Source organism: Halictus rubicundus, chromosome 1, assembly GCF_050948215.1.
Source record: "Halictus rubicundus isolate RS-2024b chromosome 1, iyHalRubi1_principal, whole genome shotgun sequence".
Classification (NCBI taxonomy): domain Eukaryota; kingdom Metazoa; phylum Arthropoda; class Insecta; order Hymenoptera; family Halictidae; genus Halictus; species Halictus rubicundus.
The window spans coordinates 30,000,660-30,018,994 of record NC_135149.1 but is presented as its reverse complement, the minus strand read 5'-3'; the positions used below and the strand labels follow the sequence as shown (position 1 = coordinate 30,018,994).

The 18,335-nt window shown below is 39.0% G+C and overlaps 2 protein-coding genes across 3 annotated transcripts; one reads left to right on the top strand and one right to left on the bottom strand.

Moving 5' to 3' along the window:
* The first annotated feature begins 415 nt into the window (after positions 1-415).
* Positions 416-3,313, top strand: Frj (membrane bound O-acyltransferase domain containing farjavit). The gene is made up of 6 exons (XM_076800033.1): positions 416-677; positions 1,389-1,663; positions 1,726-1,877; positions 1,949-2,157; positions 2,232-2,553; positions 2,673-3,313. The coding sequence occupies exons 1-6, from the start codon at positions 466-468 to the stop codon at positions 2,895-2,897; spliced, it is 1,395 nt and encodes a 464-aa protein (XP_076656148.1). The 5' UTR covers positions 416-465; the 3' UTR covers positions 2,898-3,313.
* Sc35 (SR family splicing factor SC35) lies at positions 2,926-8,312 on the bottom strand. 2 transcript variants are annotated; one of them, XR_013083392.1, is made up of 5 exons: positions 7,995-8,312; positions 6,892-7,035; positions 6,312-6,509; positions 6,109-6,198; positions 2,926-4,482 (listed from the first exon to the last, which is right to left on the bottom strand). XR_013083392.1 is itself a non-coding variant. In XM_076800265.1 (4 exons), exons 1-4 carry the CDS (start codon positions 8,174-8,176, stop codon positions 6,192-6,194), a joined length of 531 nt encoding a protein of 176 aa, XP_076656380.1. In that variant the 5' UTR covers positions 8,177-8,312; the 3' UTR covers positions 5,152-6,191. The 2 variants fall into 2 exon arrangements, 1 of the variants encoding a protein (XP_076656380.1); XM_076800265.1 differs by lacking the exon at positions 2,926-4,482 and having other exon boundaries at positions 5,152-6,198.
* Positions 8,313-18,335: the final 10,023 nt, after the last annotated feature.

Sequence of the window (18,335 nt, the reverse complement as noted above, 5' to 3'; positions counted from 1 at the left end):
TCCACGACATTTTTTCAATTTTATCCACGTGATAGTAACTTCCTCGTGCTCGACATTGACCTTGTTAGTTATATACAGTGTAATCAAATTGTACGTAACGATAATGCCATGAAATTATTCGTGCATCGCTTTGAAAATATGACGTCGACTTATACATTCGTTATAAAACGCAGTATAATGTCCAGTCATATTGCACATAAGACCATGCATCTATTTTAAATTTAAACTACTGTTCTGATAAATGCATAAAATCCACGGTTTATTAATCGCGTTGACCTCCGCTGCAAAGGGGACATAATTTTGAGAGTACAAACGAGTCGACAGGATAATAATTGTCTCTCGGAAGGTGCAAAGGTTTCTTCGGAGAAACTATAGCACTGCCGTATACAGAGTGATACAGATGCGAGATGCAATACGGTGGGAGACGCAGTCACGCAGTCGAGCTGCTGCAGTCGAGCCGACACGATGTTTTGGTCGGATGTGTTCTACGTGGTGTTACTTGTGGCCTGTGTATTTATCGGAAAGGTCTACCGACAAATAGAAAATGTTCAGGCGAAGCAATGGGCGTGCACGAGTCTCGGCTTCCTTCTGACCACGATAGTTTCTGGAAGTCATGTAATTCATCCTGTAATCAGTACCGTGATTAACGCGATTATTATAACCAAGCTCTCTCCAAAGTACGATATCAAGATAAATACTATACAAATCTATTAAATCAGAACAGCATTGCATTTCGACATTCACGTCCTCGTACGATCGTATCTCATTTTCTATCAGCAAACTGCCGCAGTATCGTATAAACATGTGTACCGATTTTTATGCGGTACATCTGCAGTGATCATCGGTGATCACAAAAACTTATCTGTCTATACGGCTGCAGTCGGATTCTGTTCACGGTGCAATAACGCGTGCATCCAGTCGAATTAAATCCAAATCTTAAATCCAGTCGAATTAAATCCAAAATAATTACATCCAAAGAAATTTTCTCACAGCTTTATCGAGAGAAATTCGATCTTAATGGATGGTGTACATGATCGGTGTAATTCAATACCAATCATCAATGTCGGTGCATTATTAATAGTACTTGATTGCTCTAATATCAAAGTTCAAGAGGTTTCCCAATTGTAGAGATTGATTAATTCGTTCGATAGTTTATGCGTGCGTGAGTGGTGATGAGTTGAAGAGTATATATAATGCAAAAAATACATACACACATACATATATATACACAGAGTCCGTTTAATGACTTTGCATGTAATTTTTATCTGAACGATTATCAATATCTTAGAAACGCTTGATACATAATTACGATAAATATCATTAATATTTATTTTTTTTTGTTTTCCTGTATTCAACTCGTATGTTACTTTGAAATTAATTTTTTACAGAAAATGTCATCTGGCAAGCTTCTTTTTTTCATTCTTCTACCTACTGTTTATATTCCGTTTAGGGGAATATATTGGTCTACCAGAATCTCCATCCCACACAAACCTTGTGCTCATGATATTAACACTAAAATTATCTGGACTAGCCTTCGAGATCAATGCAGCTTCCACTCAATCACCCGATGACGATCCGCAAGGAGTAAATTCTGAGGCAATAAAAAATATAGGATTTGTAGATGTGTTTCACTACGGCTTCAGCTACATGGGAGTCCTGACCGGTAAGTTTCATTCAATTCGATGAAATTTTTCTATCATATTGAACATCATATTTCTCTTTTAGGTCCCTACTACCGATACAGAACATACTGGGACCATTTGCACAGGCCGTTCTTTAAATATGCGGACCCTGAGCCTCTCACATACTTCAAGCTCAAGCAAACCGGGATCTTGATTTTGTTTTATCTTCTGATGAGTGCAGTATTTCCCACCAGAGTAATATCAGTTTCGTTTGACCGACTCCACCGAGCGAAATCGTGTATTTTATAGTTTTCGTTCAATTTCAGTATGTCACTACAGAGGCATTCGTGGAACAGTCTTTTCTTGTCAGATACTTTTACATGTATCCCACGTTCTTCAGTTTCAAATTAAGAATGTATATCGGTATGGCCTTGGCCGAATGTGCTTGCCAAATGGCTGGGCTTGGAGCGTATCCTGTGGAGGCCACCCCTGTGATAGGCCTAGGACCTCGGGATTACAAGGCCATTCAGGCTATGTAAAAATCTCCCTCTCTTTTCGTTCCGTCCGAGTACAATCACGTGGACGATTACTAAATCAATGAAATTCTAGGTCAAACGAACCTGAAAAATTGAAGCACCTAGAGTACAATTTTGATACTGTATATAACATGAACGTGACGAAGCTGGAGACGTGTCACTCGACGAGGACCGCCATGAAGTCCTGGAACGCTTGCATCCAGTACTGGATGGGCGTTTATGTATATAAAAGGTTTCCGTACAAAAGTTTGCGAATGTTTGCAACATTCACGCTCTCGGCTGCCTGGCACGGTTGGCAAGCCGGTTACTACTTTTGCATTTGCCAAATTCCTTTGTTCTTGATCAGCGAAGACATTGGAATGAAATTCTACAATCAGAGCAAGGAGGGTAGTTTGGTGGGTATCGACTGGAGGTGTGCGAGAACCCGAAAATATTTTTAGGTTCTCGGCGACTAGCGTGTTAAAATTCTAGATTACAATTAATTTTGGATTTGAATTTATTTGATTGTTTTTAGGAGAGGCGGGTATGGCAACTAATCCTGTGGTACGAGAAAACAACCTGCATGGCATATTTAGGAGTAGCATTCCTATTGCTGGGACTGGAAGAGTCGATACAATATTACAAAAGCATATACTTTGGAGGTCATATACTAGCGATAATGTTGTACGTAGTATTCCGCTGTTTAAAACCAATTATTCTAAAACCGAAAGCCGTAGATAGTAAGCACAAGGACAACTAGTCTGTCGCGCTAGAACGAAATATTTAAAAACAATCTGCATGTACGTATCTTTGCAAATAATTCAGTCACAATCTTCTCTTTAAGATAGCTTTTAGCGCGTTTTTTTAAAGTACCGAATTTTTATATTATATTGTAGTAGTACGTTATCGACACTAAGTTGATAAAATAATGGTTATGTTATATTAAGATCGTGTACGAACAACATACTTTATGATTGAGCTAGTCAGTCAGTACGATATAGAGCAATATTATTCTGACTTAAAATACTTCCGTAGCTGTTATTCGAAAAAGAAAAGGACAAAAAAAATGGTAATGAAACGAAAGTGTTCACGGATATATATTAAAAGGGTTTCTATTCTTCCATTTGTAAAGATGAGAAAGTCAGAAATAATAAAAAAATTCCATTTGTTTAATAATCTTTATTGATTTTACCCATCCACGAGTCTACTACAATGCTTCACTCCTCTCTCTCCTCTAAGAAAAGAAATTTTTAAATCATCTGTATATTCCAACATCACTTTTTACCACTAAACATATACTTACTCCAGTGACGTACGTTGGCACCTGAAAAGAAAAGCACAGGAAAAGCGAAAGGATTCCAACCCCTTCCAACCCCTTGAACTCTCCCCCAAAATTATTTCGAATGTGGCGGCAAGTGTTTCAAGCGATGATCACAAAATTGGAATACGTTTTTTTTTTATAGACTCTATACTTTCCCCGAGAAATCTAAAGCAGTCCCGCGAATCAAACGTATATCAAAAAATACCACAATTAGAAACGACAAAATAACATTGCAAAGGAAATGTTGGATGCCGCGAGGGGGACGAATTTGCAAAATAAGGACTTGTATTTCGAAGTGGTATCCCCGAGGGGGGACATTCTCGGTTTAAAGATCAAAGAATCGATTTGATGATCGAAATTATTTAACAATTATTTGGGAAATCGGGTTTGAAAGTTTAGCAACTGTAGAGTGACATAAAAGATCTTAGAGAATATTTTTGAAAGATTTCACAAAAGTATTCGTTGGAAGCTAATTCTTTTATCGATGTATCAAAAATACCCCCTTGAGAGATACCAAGGATAGACCACACAACTTACAAAATGGAACCTACACTGCTGGGACGAGAAAGTACGTTCTCTATTCAACACCAGAGCTGGAAGTGATCATCAAGAAACACGCGGAGTAACTGGCAAACGTAACACAGTTGAAATTGTGAGTCGTTGCTCGCGAGGTCTGGTGATGCTCACGTGCTACCTGCAAACCGGACGACGGCCGAGAAACCAGCAACCGCGGCGGCTTTGGTTGTGTACCCCTCTCTCTCTCTCTCTGCTTTATTTCTCAGCGTTCTCTCGAACCGTGTACCCTCTCTGCGATTTTCTGCACGCCGACCCCCCAGAGAGACAGCTTTCGCTCGCACACTTTCTCTCTTTTTCTCGCCCTGATCTCGACTCGCGAACCTGCTTTCACCAGACCACCAACCGCTCGCTACTGCAAACTGCTTACAGCCCTGCTACTCTCGGCTTACTGCTTACTCTCAGCTACCCCATCATCGGCTACACTCGCCACGCCACTCCTTTCCACCGCCTGTGGCACCATAAAATTACAACTTAGTTACAACGAATAAACGTGTTATATCCGTGTGTGAGGATTTTTTTTTTTTAATATCTTTCTTTTCTTTTTCGGAAGGCAATCTGTTTTATACGTAAATGAAACTGAACAATTTATACAATCCCAAAGACTATTTCTCTAACTCGACGACGAGTCAGCGTTACTCTTTTTTTGTTTTATTCACAGCAGTTAATCGTGAATTTGATATTGTGCTTTTCTTCTAAGGAAATATATCTTGAACTTTGTTCGATTAGTATTAGGAGAGAGTTGTTTTGTATTTATACATTTTACAACATATCGTGGGGAACTTATAAAACTCGTTCTGAAGAGTCAAGTAATGTGGACTGACGTGAAAGCTTGGTTTCAGCCAATGGAGTTGAAAGTAACAGAAAGTAGATTGATCGTGTTTTTTTCTAATGCTGCCTACAATTACACTTAGCTTTTAATCACTGTCTAACACTATGCGAATAGTTCCGTCTTCCGCATTTTATTACACTTTATTATAAATGGCAAACTTACATAAATAAACCTGTATACTATTACAGAAACGCAGAACTTATCTCTAAAAAGTCGTGTGTGTACCAGAGGACTTCTAATATTTCTTTCTTTCAGTTTGCTATTCAAGGTCGATAGTTTTCTTTTGTCTTTTTATAACGATAATAGAAAAACCAGACCATAATTCAATTAGAGGTTCAGTTTAAAATTTGTACAGAAATTGGATTCAACCGACCACATACGTACTACATTACCTGCTAATTACCATTACACATCAACACCCCGATGTTATTCCAGGGATATCTAAATCCACCTTGCTTGGTATGAACAATTTCATAATGACGGAAAAACGATTTTTTTCGCAATTGGACATATTTGATCGAAATAGATGCTTTCCTGCAGTTAATTACTTATACACGCCGGTACGGCTTAAAATAGTTATAACAAGATTCAAGAAAAATGGAAGAGAAAGAATAGACTTGTGTTTTATCTTATAACTCACTTACGCCGACAAAGTGCTAGAAGTTGTGCACACTATGCTTCGATTGTAAAAACAAGAAACAACGTTGGTACGGTCGAGCTAACAACAATCTTTCTTTCCTCCTTTTATTTTCTCCACAGGGTGCAAAACTCAAAGTTATTATGCCTGTTCTAATTTTCAAAGATCAATCGCGAACATCGAATATATAATGCTAATAATGCACATTATCTAAAACTCTCTTATCCAAGGACACAATGAAAACTTGCAATTCAATGATCAGAACACAAGCTGTTTTAATTGTCACGACAGCTTAATCATACATAAAAAAAAAATAGGAATACATGTAGTACTTTTCTCTCTGAGCGAAATAAGCACGTGACCAAGTTGTCACTTAACGAAGTGAAAGGAGCAATTACGAGAGAATAAGAAAGAGAGAAAAAAAAACTTGCAAACGAGAATCTTCATGAGTTCTTTTAAACTCACAGTCTAGATACAATTACATTAAAATTATTTTTGGGTTCTGTTTCAAACCCAAAGAAGTGCGTCGTCATAATTAATATGTAAGTGATAGAAGAAATGTGAACGTGCGACAGTGTTGCTCTAGGTATTAGAGGGTAATAGAATACCTTTTCATTCTCAAGAAATGATTATTCTGCACTCGCGGCACGTGCATCTGTTCACAGTCGTACTCGCTTATGGTTCAATTACTTCAGTCCCTGTAGAAAAACAGAAAGACACAAGTATTATTATAACAAATGTTCATACAATGTATGAAATACAACATTTTTGTATATATTTATTTATTTGTGTTTATTTCAACACTATTTACCTTGATTTGGAACGACTGTCCTTTTGTCTGTCTGGAGACTTGCTCCTGGAACGAGACTTTCCACGTGAGCTCTTGCTGTCAGAACGTGAGCGACTTCGACTACGACTGTAGGACCGTCTTCGGTCTCTATCACGGCTTCGGGACCTGCTACGTGACCTGGAACGAGAGCGCCTACGGTCCCTGCTCCTGCTGCGGGATCTAAAAGCAATTAAGCAAATTATACACTGAATGAATTCCTTTAAATATGTTGCGTTGAAGCTTACGTTAACAGAAATCATGTGATCGAAATATTTGTGCTATATGAGAATTATACAAATTTATTAACAACAGAAATATTTAAAAAATAAGGGATCATTCTGGAAAAAACCAGGGTTTCCTGATAATATATGTGTACTACAGTATTCACAGTAAGCTACGCTATATAAAATCTGTGTTATCAGAGGGTTCAATGCAAAAAATTGTAGAAACTAGAAAACCACATGAACATGTGTAGAGACCAATGACCCAGGAAGTCTGTTCTATTATCGGTTGTGCTTGATTAGTCAAGAAGTTATCAGCGAGATATATTAAAGATAATTACCTTCCTCTTCGACGGCTGCCGCGGCTGCGGTGTGGGGAAGTTGGTCGTCCATATCGTGCCATCTGAACCCTAAGCTCCCTGCCATCTAGCAATCTTCCATCCATAGCGTCCAATGCATCTTCCGCGTCCCGTTTATCATAGAATCTAAAAATTCATGAAATAATGAACACTACTCTCCCAACGAACCCACTATTTGAAGCAACATTACTTTTTAAAAATTAGGTCAAATGTCTTGAATGTTATTGAGAAGTTAGAAGGATTAGTTTATTAGACGAGGTGTAAAAAATTTGAATTGGTCGGAATCGCAAAAGAAATAGTAAAAGTTGGTTTTTTCAGCTTTTTTATCTGAGTCTATATTGAAAATTTAAATGTATTTGACTCGCTCGAGTAAATTATATCCATGCTGAAAATTTCACCGATATTGGTTAATTCGTTTACGAGTTACAAACGCTTAACAGTGGAAAAATTGCCATTTTTCACGATTTTCGACTTAAAATCGCACTTTTAATCGTTTATAACTCGTAAACGAATTAACCCATATCGATGAAATTTTCAACATGGATATAATTTATTCAATCAAATCGAACACATTTTTTAAATTTTCAATACAGGCTCGGATAAAAAAAGCTAAAAAACCAACTTTTATTATTTCTTTTGCGATTCCGACCAATTCAAACTTTTTTCAAAAATTTTTTATGCCTCTTCTAATAAACTAATCCTTCTAACTTCTCAATAAAATTCAAGTCATTTGATCTAATTTTTAAAAAGTTATGTTGCTTCAAATAGTGTAGACTCAGTTTCGCTCGTTACTGTATATATATATATATACATTTATATGCGTATATACATATATATATATGTAACCGATAAGACGCAAAACGCCTGGCGGCATCGAAGCTTATATCTATACAAAAGCCGTGGCGATCATACAGTAGATTAAACAATTATCTACAGCTTTCCGGAAATAACTTCCTGCGAAGAAGTAGAACGTTAACGCAACGCCGTGGAACTTCTCAGCGGAAGCTACCTCTTCGGGAAGCCGAGCGTGCGAACGCTTTTGGGATCAATTAACGATTGTTTTTAGTAAATGAGAAGAGTTTTACCTGACGAACGCGAATCCACGGCTCTCCCGGGTGAAACGGTCCCTGGGTATGTAAATGTCGCCGACTTCGCCACATCGTTCGAACACACGTCTCAGATCCTCCGGCGTCGTTCTGTAGGTCAGATTGTCGACCTTCAGGGACACCATCCCGTCGATTCGAGGTGGTGGCCTGCCGTAACTCATTTTAATAAGAGTTCCGGACTTGTTCGACGAAACTGAATCAACACTCCAGCCGGGAAAATGTGTTCCCGATTAAGTGGCACACGTCCACAGACGTCAGAGACAAGATGGCGAATAACGGAAGAACGAAGCGTACGCGCAGCACTGTGGGAAATGACGCGGACAAAACTCCCCACTGCGCGACTCAAATGCACGTTCGTGCCGTACCGTTTACGCTATTTCCGAAAGGAATTACACCCTTTCTCACGCTTAAACAATAACGATTATTCGACCGAGAAATTATTGATTAATTTCGTTCATTTATTTCGGCCCGGAAAAAGTTGAAAGTTGGAGTTCATTTTTTCGCTCGAACAAAGTCGCGTATATACGTCACGAAAACTATCGAGATTGTTTCAATGCGGTTTTAAATATTAATATTGTAATATCTGCGGTTTTTATACGTACACTTTGTAGGAAAGTACGATTTATGTCTCGTCGGCGTTGTACTTGTTTCGCACGGGACGCCGAATGACTCGCGTAGTACAACACTTCCGGTGGATTTGAATTTGAATAGATGAAACGAAACAGGGAAATGAATTTACGACGCGTTTCTTCCGTGTAGTAATAAAATTTCGATGGAAATGTCTATTTAAACTCGAGAAGGCAATTTCGCTAATTGAATGGAAGAAAGCAGTGTGTCATGGTCCGTACAACTCCTCTCAAAAACTCGTCCCGTTGATACGATAATTTTTTTTTAGAATCTAAAAATTCGAACAAAATACTAAAACACTATTCGCTAATTTCTCGAAGTCCGAAGTTGTAGCATTAAGAGAAATTTCTCGAGAGGCGTCGCACAGTGGTGCCAAATGGCCAAAAAGCGGCGAAAAATCTGTAAAAACGAAACTATCCAACGAATTTGTTTGAAAATTTGTGGAGAGATTGCCACAGGTACAACGCTTATTTGGCAAAAAAAATTTTTGTAAAAAGTTGTTAACATTAAGTAATATGGACTAATCGAAAATCTCTGTTTTCTGCCCATTTTTTATTTATGGAAGCATACAACAAATCCTTTAATAGATTTTGGTCTGGAACTAATCGTTTTGGCAAGGTATAATATTACTACCAAAAAATACCTGTTGCATTTTTGCGACAGTGAACGAAAACTTTGTTTATTTAACATAAAAAATTGTTATGAAATATTTTTTTATATGTATGAATGTCGCAATTTTTTTTTATTATCTTATATGTATCCCTTAACAATTTCACCTGAAACATCAAATAATCGCGGCTTCCGCGCGATTCATTCTCGGAAATTCCGAAAGTTGATATTTAAACTTAAATTGCGGCGAAAGCATCTCGAAGTATCTCATGAAATTTTGCACAAAGCTAGATCAATATTATAACTTGCCAAAACGATTAGTTCCAGATCGAAGCTGTTCAAAGGATTTTTTGTATTCCTCCATAAATAAAAAATGAGCGTAACGTAAAGGGGCTTCAGGTTAGTCCATATTACTTAATGTTAAACAACTTTTTTTGGAAAATTTTTTTTGCCAGTTAATAGTTGAAACCATTTGCAATAACCCATATGATTTGTAGACCCCTAAATATTCAATTATAGACGGAGTAATTACATAACTATGGCACTGAACTGGTTATTTACCATACGTATATCTCCGTAAAAATTTTTTTTCAAAAATCTGACTTTGGCACATCATGCACGCACTATTAGGCTATTCAAAAATAAATCGAAAATTTATAAAATGGATTTTTTGCCGCCTTGGCACCACTGTGCGTCGCGTCCTCGTGAACGCTCTCCGTTTCCGCAACAAATTTTTATATAAAAAAATCAAATCTACACAATGTACTCGCCGCGTTGTTAAAATGGTAGTGGAACACTGATCGCAACACGAGTCGATTAACGCATTACTTTTGTTTTTTATTTAAGTTTTCAATGAAGCTGCATCTGTGGTATCACAACAATGCCCTTTTGCAATAAGATGCTCCCCAAGAAAAAAAAACACAATCTGTCAACGTCGCTCAAAAAGATCGCACGTGTTCACAGCTTCGATCGTTTCTTTCCTCTCTGTTCAACGCGTCGTACAAAAAAAAAAGGAAAAACGGATCGGAGAAAAAAAAAAGAAAAAGGGCGAACGCGATTGTTGTACATTTTGGTCCTTTGCCCGTCGATCGCCTGTGTCTGTCGCGTCGGCGATAGATTTTCGTGGATCATTGTCGGTTTACCCGGGACGATAAGCTCGTCGGTCATGTTTCCCTCTTCGAGAGTGAAGATCGGAACATGATCGAGGACTCTGGCGGACAAGAAAGAAACAAAGGCAAACGACGCGAACGACAAACACAGCGTCCGCTCGAACATCGAATGACTTAGGCGCAGAAAAGTAAAGGGGCGTCGAGTGATCGCGAGTCTCTCTCTCTTTTTTGTTTGTTTGTTTTTGTTTTTCTCCTTTTCCTCGAAATCACTGATTCTTTTTTTTTCCCAAGCATTCGTCTTCTCCTCGACACGGGGAAGAGAGTTGTCTCGAAACGGAAATGGACAGAGAAAACGAAAACAGTTCGCACCTAATTATCCGTGACCGAGAAAAGTCGCGTGGGTTTATCCGAGATCGATCAAACACAATCGTCCGGAGTAGCGCGCTCATGATTATTCGATGAGCTGTTGATGGCTAGTAGAATGCGGAGCCTCATGCAATTATGGATTATCATCGAGTCGAATTCGTTGATCGAAATGTGTCAAGGAGAACATTGAGAATGATAGAAAGCGCGGGCAATTGTTTAACACTCGGTCTGCTAATACAGCATTTCAACGGGGGCGAAAAAATTGTAGAGTAGCTTCATTTGTATAGGTAGAGCGTACTATCTTCGCTAAGAAAGATAGTGATTTATTGCGAGCAGAGTATAGTTCTCGTACGTTTCTGATCGATTTAAACAGCGTAGAGATTCGTTTGCAGGTTCTAAATAAAATAGAAACCTCAATTAAACTTTATTAAACTTCATACCATACTGAATTCAAAGACAATCGTGTATGCCATAAATGCATAAAATCCGCAGTCTAATAATAAGTTCCTTATATTCTCTAGTTAATACATCTGTCCATCTCAGCCTCGAATTAATTTCCAACAAATCACATAGCAGCCCAATAAATAGCTTAAAATGTCTAACAGGGTTTTTCGCTTATCGATACAATATAAAAAAGAGATTTCGAAATAGTCTATAGTAAGGAAGATAGAGATTCAAAAGACAGAGATTCATCAACTGAAGATGCAAGAGGATAAAAAGATGGAAATAGAGAGAGAGAGAGAGAGAGAGAGAGAGAGAGAGAGAGAGAGAGAGAGAAGAGGGAGAAAGACACGATAGAGATTCCAGTAAAATTTCATGGATTCAAGTTAGACCCGTAAGTTAATCGAAGTTAGGTACCACTGTCATGGGAGGTTTCGCATACTGTGCTTCGGTATTTATAAATTAATCTTGTCCCAACGATATCGCGCGTGGGACTCACGACTCATTACAATACGATATTAAAATATATATATATTATGTGTGTGCATGTACAGGCTGTCCTGTTATTCATGAAACAACAATTCCTCGTTCATGGATTATCAAAACCAATAACTCTAATTATTACCGAACAAGGAATCGTTCGTAACATTCGCGAGACTGTCGGTTATATCCTATCAACACCTGGACTGCAGATTTTATGCAATGGATAAAATTGTGTAAAATGCAATCGAAACAATGATCTGAATAAAATGTCGCCAATAGAATAGACTTCTACCTCCTACGTAGTGGTTAATGTATAAAAATGTAAATATAAAAATCAGCAATCCGGTAATCTTGTACAACGAAGAAGAATTAGTAAGCGTTATCACTCTCGCCACTCCGGTCTCACAAATCACAGGACATTCTGCACGAGATACAGGCGAAGTGAACTCAGCAGGTCGATCGTACGGGGCAAACATCATTGTCATGACGGAGAAAGAGCTTCGATACAGTTGGTGGACAAGATCTAACAAGCTTTATGAAGTTCCTGAGCAACCGTGTGAAACCATGTTCCCTTCTGTCAACAGAAATTCCAGGTGGGAAGATTCCAGTACTGTAACAAATGCCTTCGGAACTAGATTCTAATTCTAATTCTCTCAGCTGCCGGTCCAAACAATTCAGATCTCACAGAAGAAGATTTAGAAGTCCATTAAGATTGGCTGCCGTAAAGAGTTACAATTTGTGACTATGGTGTGGAACCATGTTCCCTTCTGTCAACAGAAATTCCAGGTGGGAAGATTCCGGTACTGTAAAAAATGCCTTCGGAACTAGATTCTAATTCTAATTCTCTTAGCTGTCGGTTCAAACAATTCACAGAAGAAGATTTAGAAGTCCATTAAGATTGGCTGCCGCAAGGAGTTACAATTTGTGACTATGGTTTCGATTCAACAAGACAACGATTCTACAAAGCTCTTCAGATCCTGTCCGCCAAGTATACGTCTGAATACTTGAGAATACCGAGCTTGGACGACGCGGCGTCTCGCGTCGAAATGCGCTTTCGCGTCGCCTCGTTCAAGCCGCCGCTTACACTATTTACTATTCAACAATTCAAAATACTTATAATGATACACACAACCTTGAATAATCTCAACAGCTGCTGGCCTTAGCCCGAACTAACTTACATATCGTAGATCGTGGATACAAAAGTAGTTTTATTTCTCATTTTTCTCTCCGCTATTGCTAAAAACCCGACGCAGGTTCCCGCTTCGCCTGCCGGAACACGCGCCGAAAAAAGTTGTTTCAAAGTTAGCTCCGCGACAAACGCTCTACGAGCTTTCCTCTCGACGATCTCGTCTCGCCATTATCTCTCTCTTCTTTGTTGCTTCCGTTCCCTACTACAGCCTGTTCTCCTTTAATTTCATTTTTTCTTTTTTTTTCCTCTATATATATATATATATTTTTTTTTCTCTCGTTCTCGCTCGCACATATCGCTCGGTTTCTCTCATTGTTGTATACAAAATATTGTAATCGGGGCACTCGCAATTCATCCTCTCCTTTTCTCTTGTCCTCTCTCTCTCTCTCTCTCTTTCAAGGTTTCTAGAGAGAAAGAGGAGAGAAAGGGGAAAGAGAAAAGAAGAAGAACGCATAATCGGCCGCCGCCGCCGCCGCCTCGCTTAGATTCTCGCGAGTTTCGCCTTACGATATACATAACCGTTCCGCCTCGCGTCTCATTTACCCATTATTTAATATTACACTCGATATAAAAATAATACTCAGTCGATTAGTACAGATTTAATACTCGGCGTAAAACCGGGAGGGAAGGGGTCTTGGCGCTTCCGGTCGTGCGGTCACCGCGATTTGCAATCTGCTGCATTATCCTTTCTTTCTTTGCTTTTTTCTCTTTGCCTCTTGCTTCACTTACTTATGCATTATTAAGTTACATACATTGTGACTTAGGAGGTCCACCAGAGGAGCCTGACGCGATATCAGAATATGTCCACGGTCGAGCAGGCGGACGGAACAGAGCTTGGCCCGTCGTTGAAATCACCGATCATCAGTCGTATTGTCTACGATCTGCCGGAAACGTACCCGTACACCGATCGCAATTTTTATTCCCGTGTTTTGTGAGCATCAACCATTTTATTTATACATTTATTAGAAAATATAGATCACTCTGCTTACAACGATATTGCTGTTTATGGCGTGAAACGAATAGCATACTATCAACCAGCAGTTATTTAACACTAGATTTACGGGACCCGTCAAAATGACGGATTCTAATATTTTTAACCCTTTGCACTCGGCGCTATATTCATTCCAAAACTAAATTGTTCTTCCGTCTTAGAATATTTTCATTTTATTTATGTTTAGTAATCTATTAAATACAAATTTTGTAATGTAACAAATAGTTCGTAAAATTTCTCGTAATTTCTTTGAAATAATGCCACAATAATTTCTAGAATAATGCCACAATAATTGCTTCAGAGTCACCACTCGAGTGCAAAGGATTAATTTACGAATATTGAGATTGTAAAGACGCATCCATGAGGAATTATTTAACAAATTGATTTCTTCGGGTATATATTATTAAAAAGGTGGCCACAAATTTTGACAGATGCAAACATGTTATTTTTGTAAAGTAATGTAAAATAGTCATTTTTAGTGCTCCGTAAACCTAGCGTTAATCCTTCGAGGACAAATATTTGATACACAAAAATACTCATTTACAAAATCAACAAATCACTCCAGAGTAATCCGGTCGTTCGTAGAGTTATTTCAAAGACGACGTTTAAGCGTTAAAAATTTGTTGAAAAATCCCCGGCATCCGATGATCAGAATCTAATAAAATCGTTTTGCACTTTCCAGATTGAAACGGGTGTTATGGTTCTGAATACGCCAGCGGTGCACGAGTACGAGTTTCTTTCACAATATGCAGATTGATTCCCGGGATCGGCTCTCGAGAAATGAATAAACGTATCGTCGATGACGCGTCAATGAATATGCATGCATCAATGAATAGCATCACCGGCGATGTCTGAATGAAACGATGTCAACGAGACGCATGGGTGATCTCAACGGGGGCGCCTAATCGCTCTATCAACGAGCGAACAGGGTGTATCGAGCCTCCCTTTCCTCGCGAAAACCCCTTCTTTCGTCGCTTAGTCGTGTACAATTATGCATCGTTTACGTTCTCCACGCTCTCGTCTCGAGGCTTTCGTATACAATTGTTCATTACGGGCGCTCGTGTTCGAACACAGTTTTCTCTCTCTCTGTCGCGACGAAGCCTCGTGACCGCGTTTTCCTCGGTGTCGGAGACCATAATCGGACGGCGACGAGGCATCTCGCGGCGATTCGAACTGCCTCCGATCGTTCTCGCTACTAATTAAGACGGGTTTCCTGCTAATTTATGCTTCGGGACTGTCCCAAAGTGTCAGGATAATCGAGGGTGATCAAGAGAAAGAAACATTGTTGCGTCTAGCCTAAGCTTTAGGGATTCATTTCTTTGTCACGGTTCAGACTTTTGAACTTCATTACAGGAGCCAGATAGACGTTTCTTTCTCACCTTAATCGTTGAATTAAGTTCAGAACAGTGTATCAAAGATCTTTAATCTTCCGAGTGCACAAAGCCCCTTGTTCGTTATAGTTTTGTAGAAGAGGTAAAAAGAGCGATCGTTGGACCGCGGATTTTTGTCCAAAATGAAATTGTCATTGTTTCTGCAATCACGGCAACGAGATGAGAATGATATATAATGCACTCGTCGCTGTGATGAATAAAGTCCGCGCTCTAGTGATCACTGTGATAAATTCAATCTCCCGGTGACGTATTCTCGTACGATTAATTTTGTGAGGTATTTCAATCCGTGTTAATTCCTGTTGGAGAAACAGGGAGACGCGGTAGAAAGATGTGATGTTTCAAATGGAGGATATTTTCGGCAATTTTGCAACAGCGTTTCGCGAATCGAGTACGGGGGGATCAACGGCGATTCGAATGATCGAAGCGAGAGCCCTGCCGATCGACGACCGATCTCCGACGGAGAGGTGTCGCGCGTTCGCGTCCGAACGCTTCTTATTTAAAATATTATTACTTGAACATTATTCAACGAAATCTCCAGGCGAAGGCACCTAAAGCATCGACCGTACACGCGACACTTGGCCGAGTGCCGCGTGTTCTCTAGATACACGTGTGTACCGAGTGTGTCCCGAAAGAGAAAGGAGGGAATGACCATACGCGCGCTGTGCCTGATCTCTCTAACGAACTAATGAACTCGTTTACGAACGAAAAAAAAAAATTAAGAGAAAAAAAGAAACAGGAAAAAAGAGAAGGGAAGAATAATGGAGTGAGAGAAAGAGAGAGAGAGATAGAGAGAAACACAGAGAGAAGAAATGAAACTCGCGTTATAAACGTAGAATAAGGTAGAAACAATAAATTAAGCCAGTCGTTGCCAAATGTCTTACGCAAACGTCGGTGCAAAAAACAGTGAATACAATAATAAATTATAGTTTAAATAAATTCAGGGGAGGGTCACTTATGTAAAAATAGACGTACAAAAACAGGGACGGAGGGTTGTTCGGGAGGGGAGGGGAGGGGATGAAAGGATTAAAAAGGTACGGTTTTGGCGGCACGGGGAACAAGGGTGAGGGGGCGGATAACTAAATAATTTAATAATTAAGTAAGACAAAATCTCGCCGTCGGGGGATTCGTTTAAGTAGTGTTGGTTAAAACTCCTTATCAGCTAAAGTCAAACGCGTAGAATACTGATACATAAAAAAGAAAACTCTATAAGAAGCCTCGGCTTATTTTTTTTTCTTTACCATTGTTAAAAAAAAAAATTAATAAAAGAAAGAAAAAAAAAAGAGGAGACGAACCGTTCGTGCGTGGGCGGTCTCGCTGCAACTAAATCTTACTTCGTTTAAAAATGAACATTATCTTGTAAACGTTCTATCCTCAATTCGTACTCGATAATGTGTACGTGTGTATGTGTTTGTGTATGCGCATGTCCTGTGTACACGTTCATATATGTATATATATATGTATAATAGCAATACTCGATTTCTCGTGTTCTAATAATTATAAAAAATATCCTCTAGTTTTCTTCTGAATTAGTAGAGAGCTCAAACCTATGTTCTACTTACGCGCCTACGTTGGTAATAATAATAATAATGATAAAAAATATATATAAGAATAATAATAATAATAATAATAATAATAGTAATAATAATATTAATAATTATTATTATGTTTTTTCGTGTGGTTTAACAAGCTACCGCGAGCCGAAACAAAAAATTACAACTGAGGGAGAAAAAAAAAAGAAAAAAATGCCTAACGAAGTAACTGTCCATTTCTTCGGCTTGTCCTCGCCTATCGATGTTATTCTGCATAAATAAGTTCGTTCTCTTCGCGTATGGTACACTTATAAAATGGTATGCTACACACAAAGTGTTTCTGTCGACGAAATTTAAAACTGGCGGTTCGGGGGGCCCGGCGATACCTGCCCCCCTGTGTACTTTAATAGTCGTTTACTTTCGATCTCGTCTCCCCGTTAAGGAGATCCTGTTTAGCCTAAACGCGTCCCGTATCTTTTCAAACAAGCACCACCCGTTCAACGAACCATTTCCCTGAACTGAAAGTCGGAAAATTTTGATTACAACCTGACTCGAGAAAAAATCGGCTTGCAACAGTTTCCTGAAACCAGGGAAGAAATTTTGTTAATTATGAAATTACTTCTTCTCGATATCCTTGTTTGGATGTTGTTCCAATATCCTTGTTTGGACAGCGAAGACAATTATAATAGCCGTCTCTGAGCGAAATGCACCGCTTGATACTTTGTCTTGAATTTTTGTCGACGGTGTGAACAAATGAGAGGTGGCCGGAGCTTATTTAAAAGACACGTGACACCCGAGCCTACTTGTGAAACAGGAAATACATTGAAATACGTACTAAGTGGAAGGATCATTTCGACGCATGAGAGAGAAAGCTTAGCAATCTGTCATTCGGATCGCACTAGTGAGAAACCTCATCATCGCTTATGTCTCTTCCTCCAATACTCGGGTAGTCAGGTAACGAGACACCACACGCGCAGTGCTGTTCTTATGAAATCAACGTCATTCAAAATCCATTATGTATATTGCTAGACCGCGCGTGATTGCGCCAGCCGCGCGCCATGATCGTAGAAAAATCTCAACGCGGCTGTTTTCCTTTTCAACGATCTTATGAAACCCTTAACAGAGAAAGGTTGCCTCTTATCGTGGGAGCTGGCATAAACGCGCGCAGCCTATGCATACACATATTACTAGACTGCGCGGATCACTATGCGAAATCATGCTTCATTCTTTCTTTGATAACTTCTACAAGTTTGAAAATTGTGTACCAATGTAAAATCATGCTTCATTCCTTCTTTGATAACTTCTACAAGTTGAAAATTGTGTATCAATGTAACATCATGCTTCATTCTTTCTTTGATAACTTCTACAAGTTGAAAATTGTGTACCAATGTTCCCCGAATATTTCAATTCGTCCACTGTTTTGCAACTGCAGTGATTTTTGTCATAAACGCATGTAACCGACAGTCTACGCATACACATGTTACTAGACTGCGCGGATCACTATGCAAAATCATGCTTCATTCTTTCTTTGATAACTTCTACAAGTTGAAAATTGTGTACCAATGTTCCCCGAATATTTCAATTC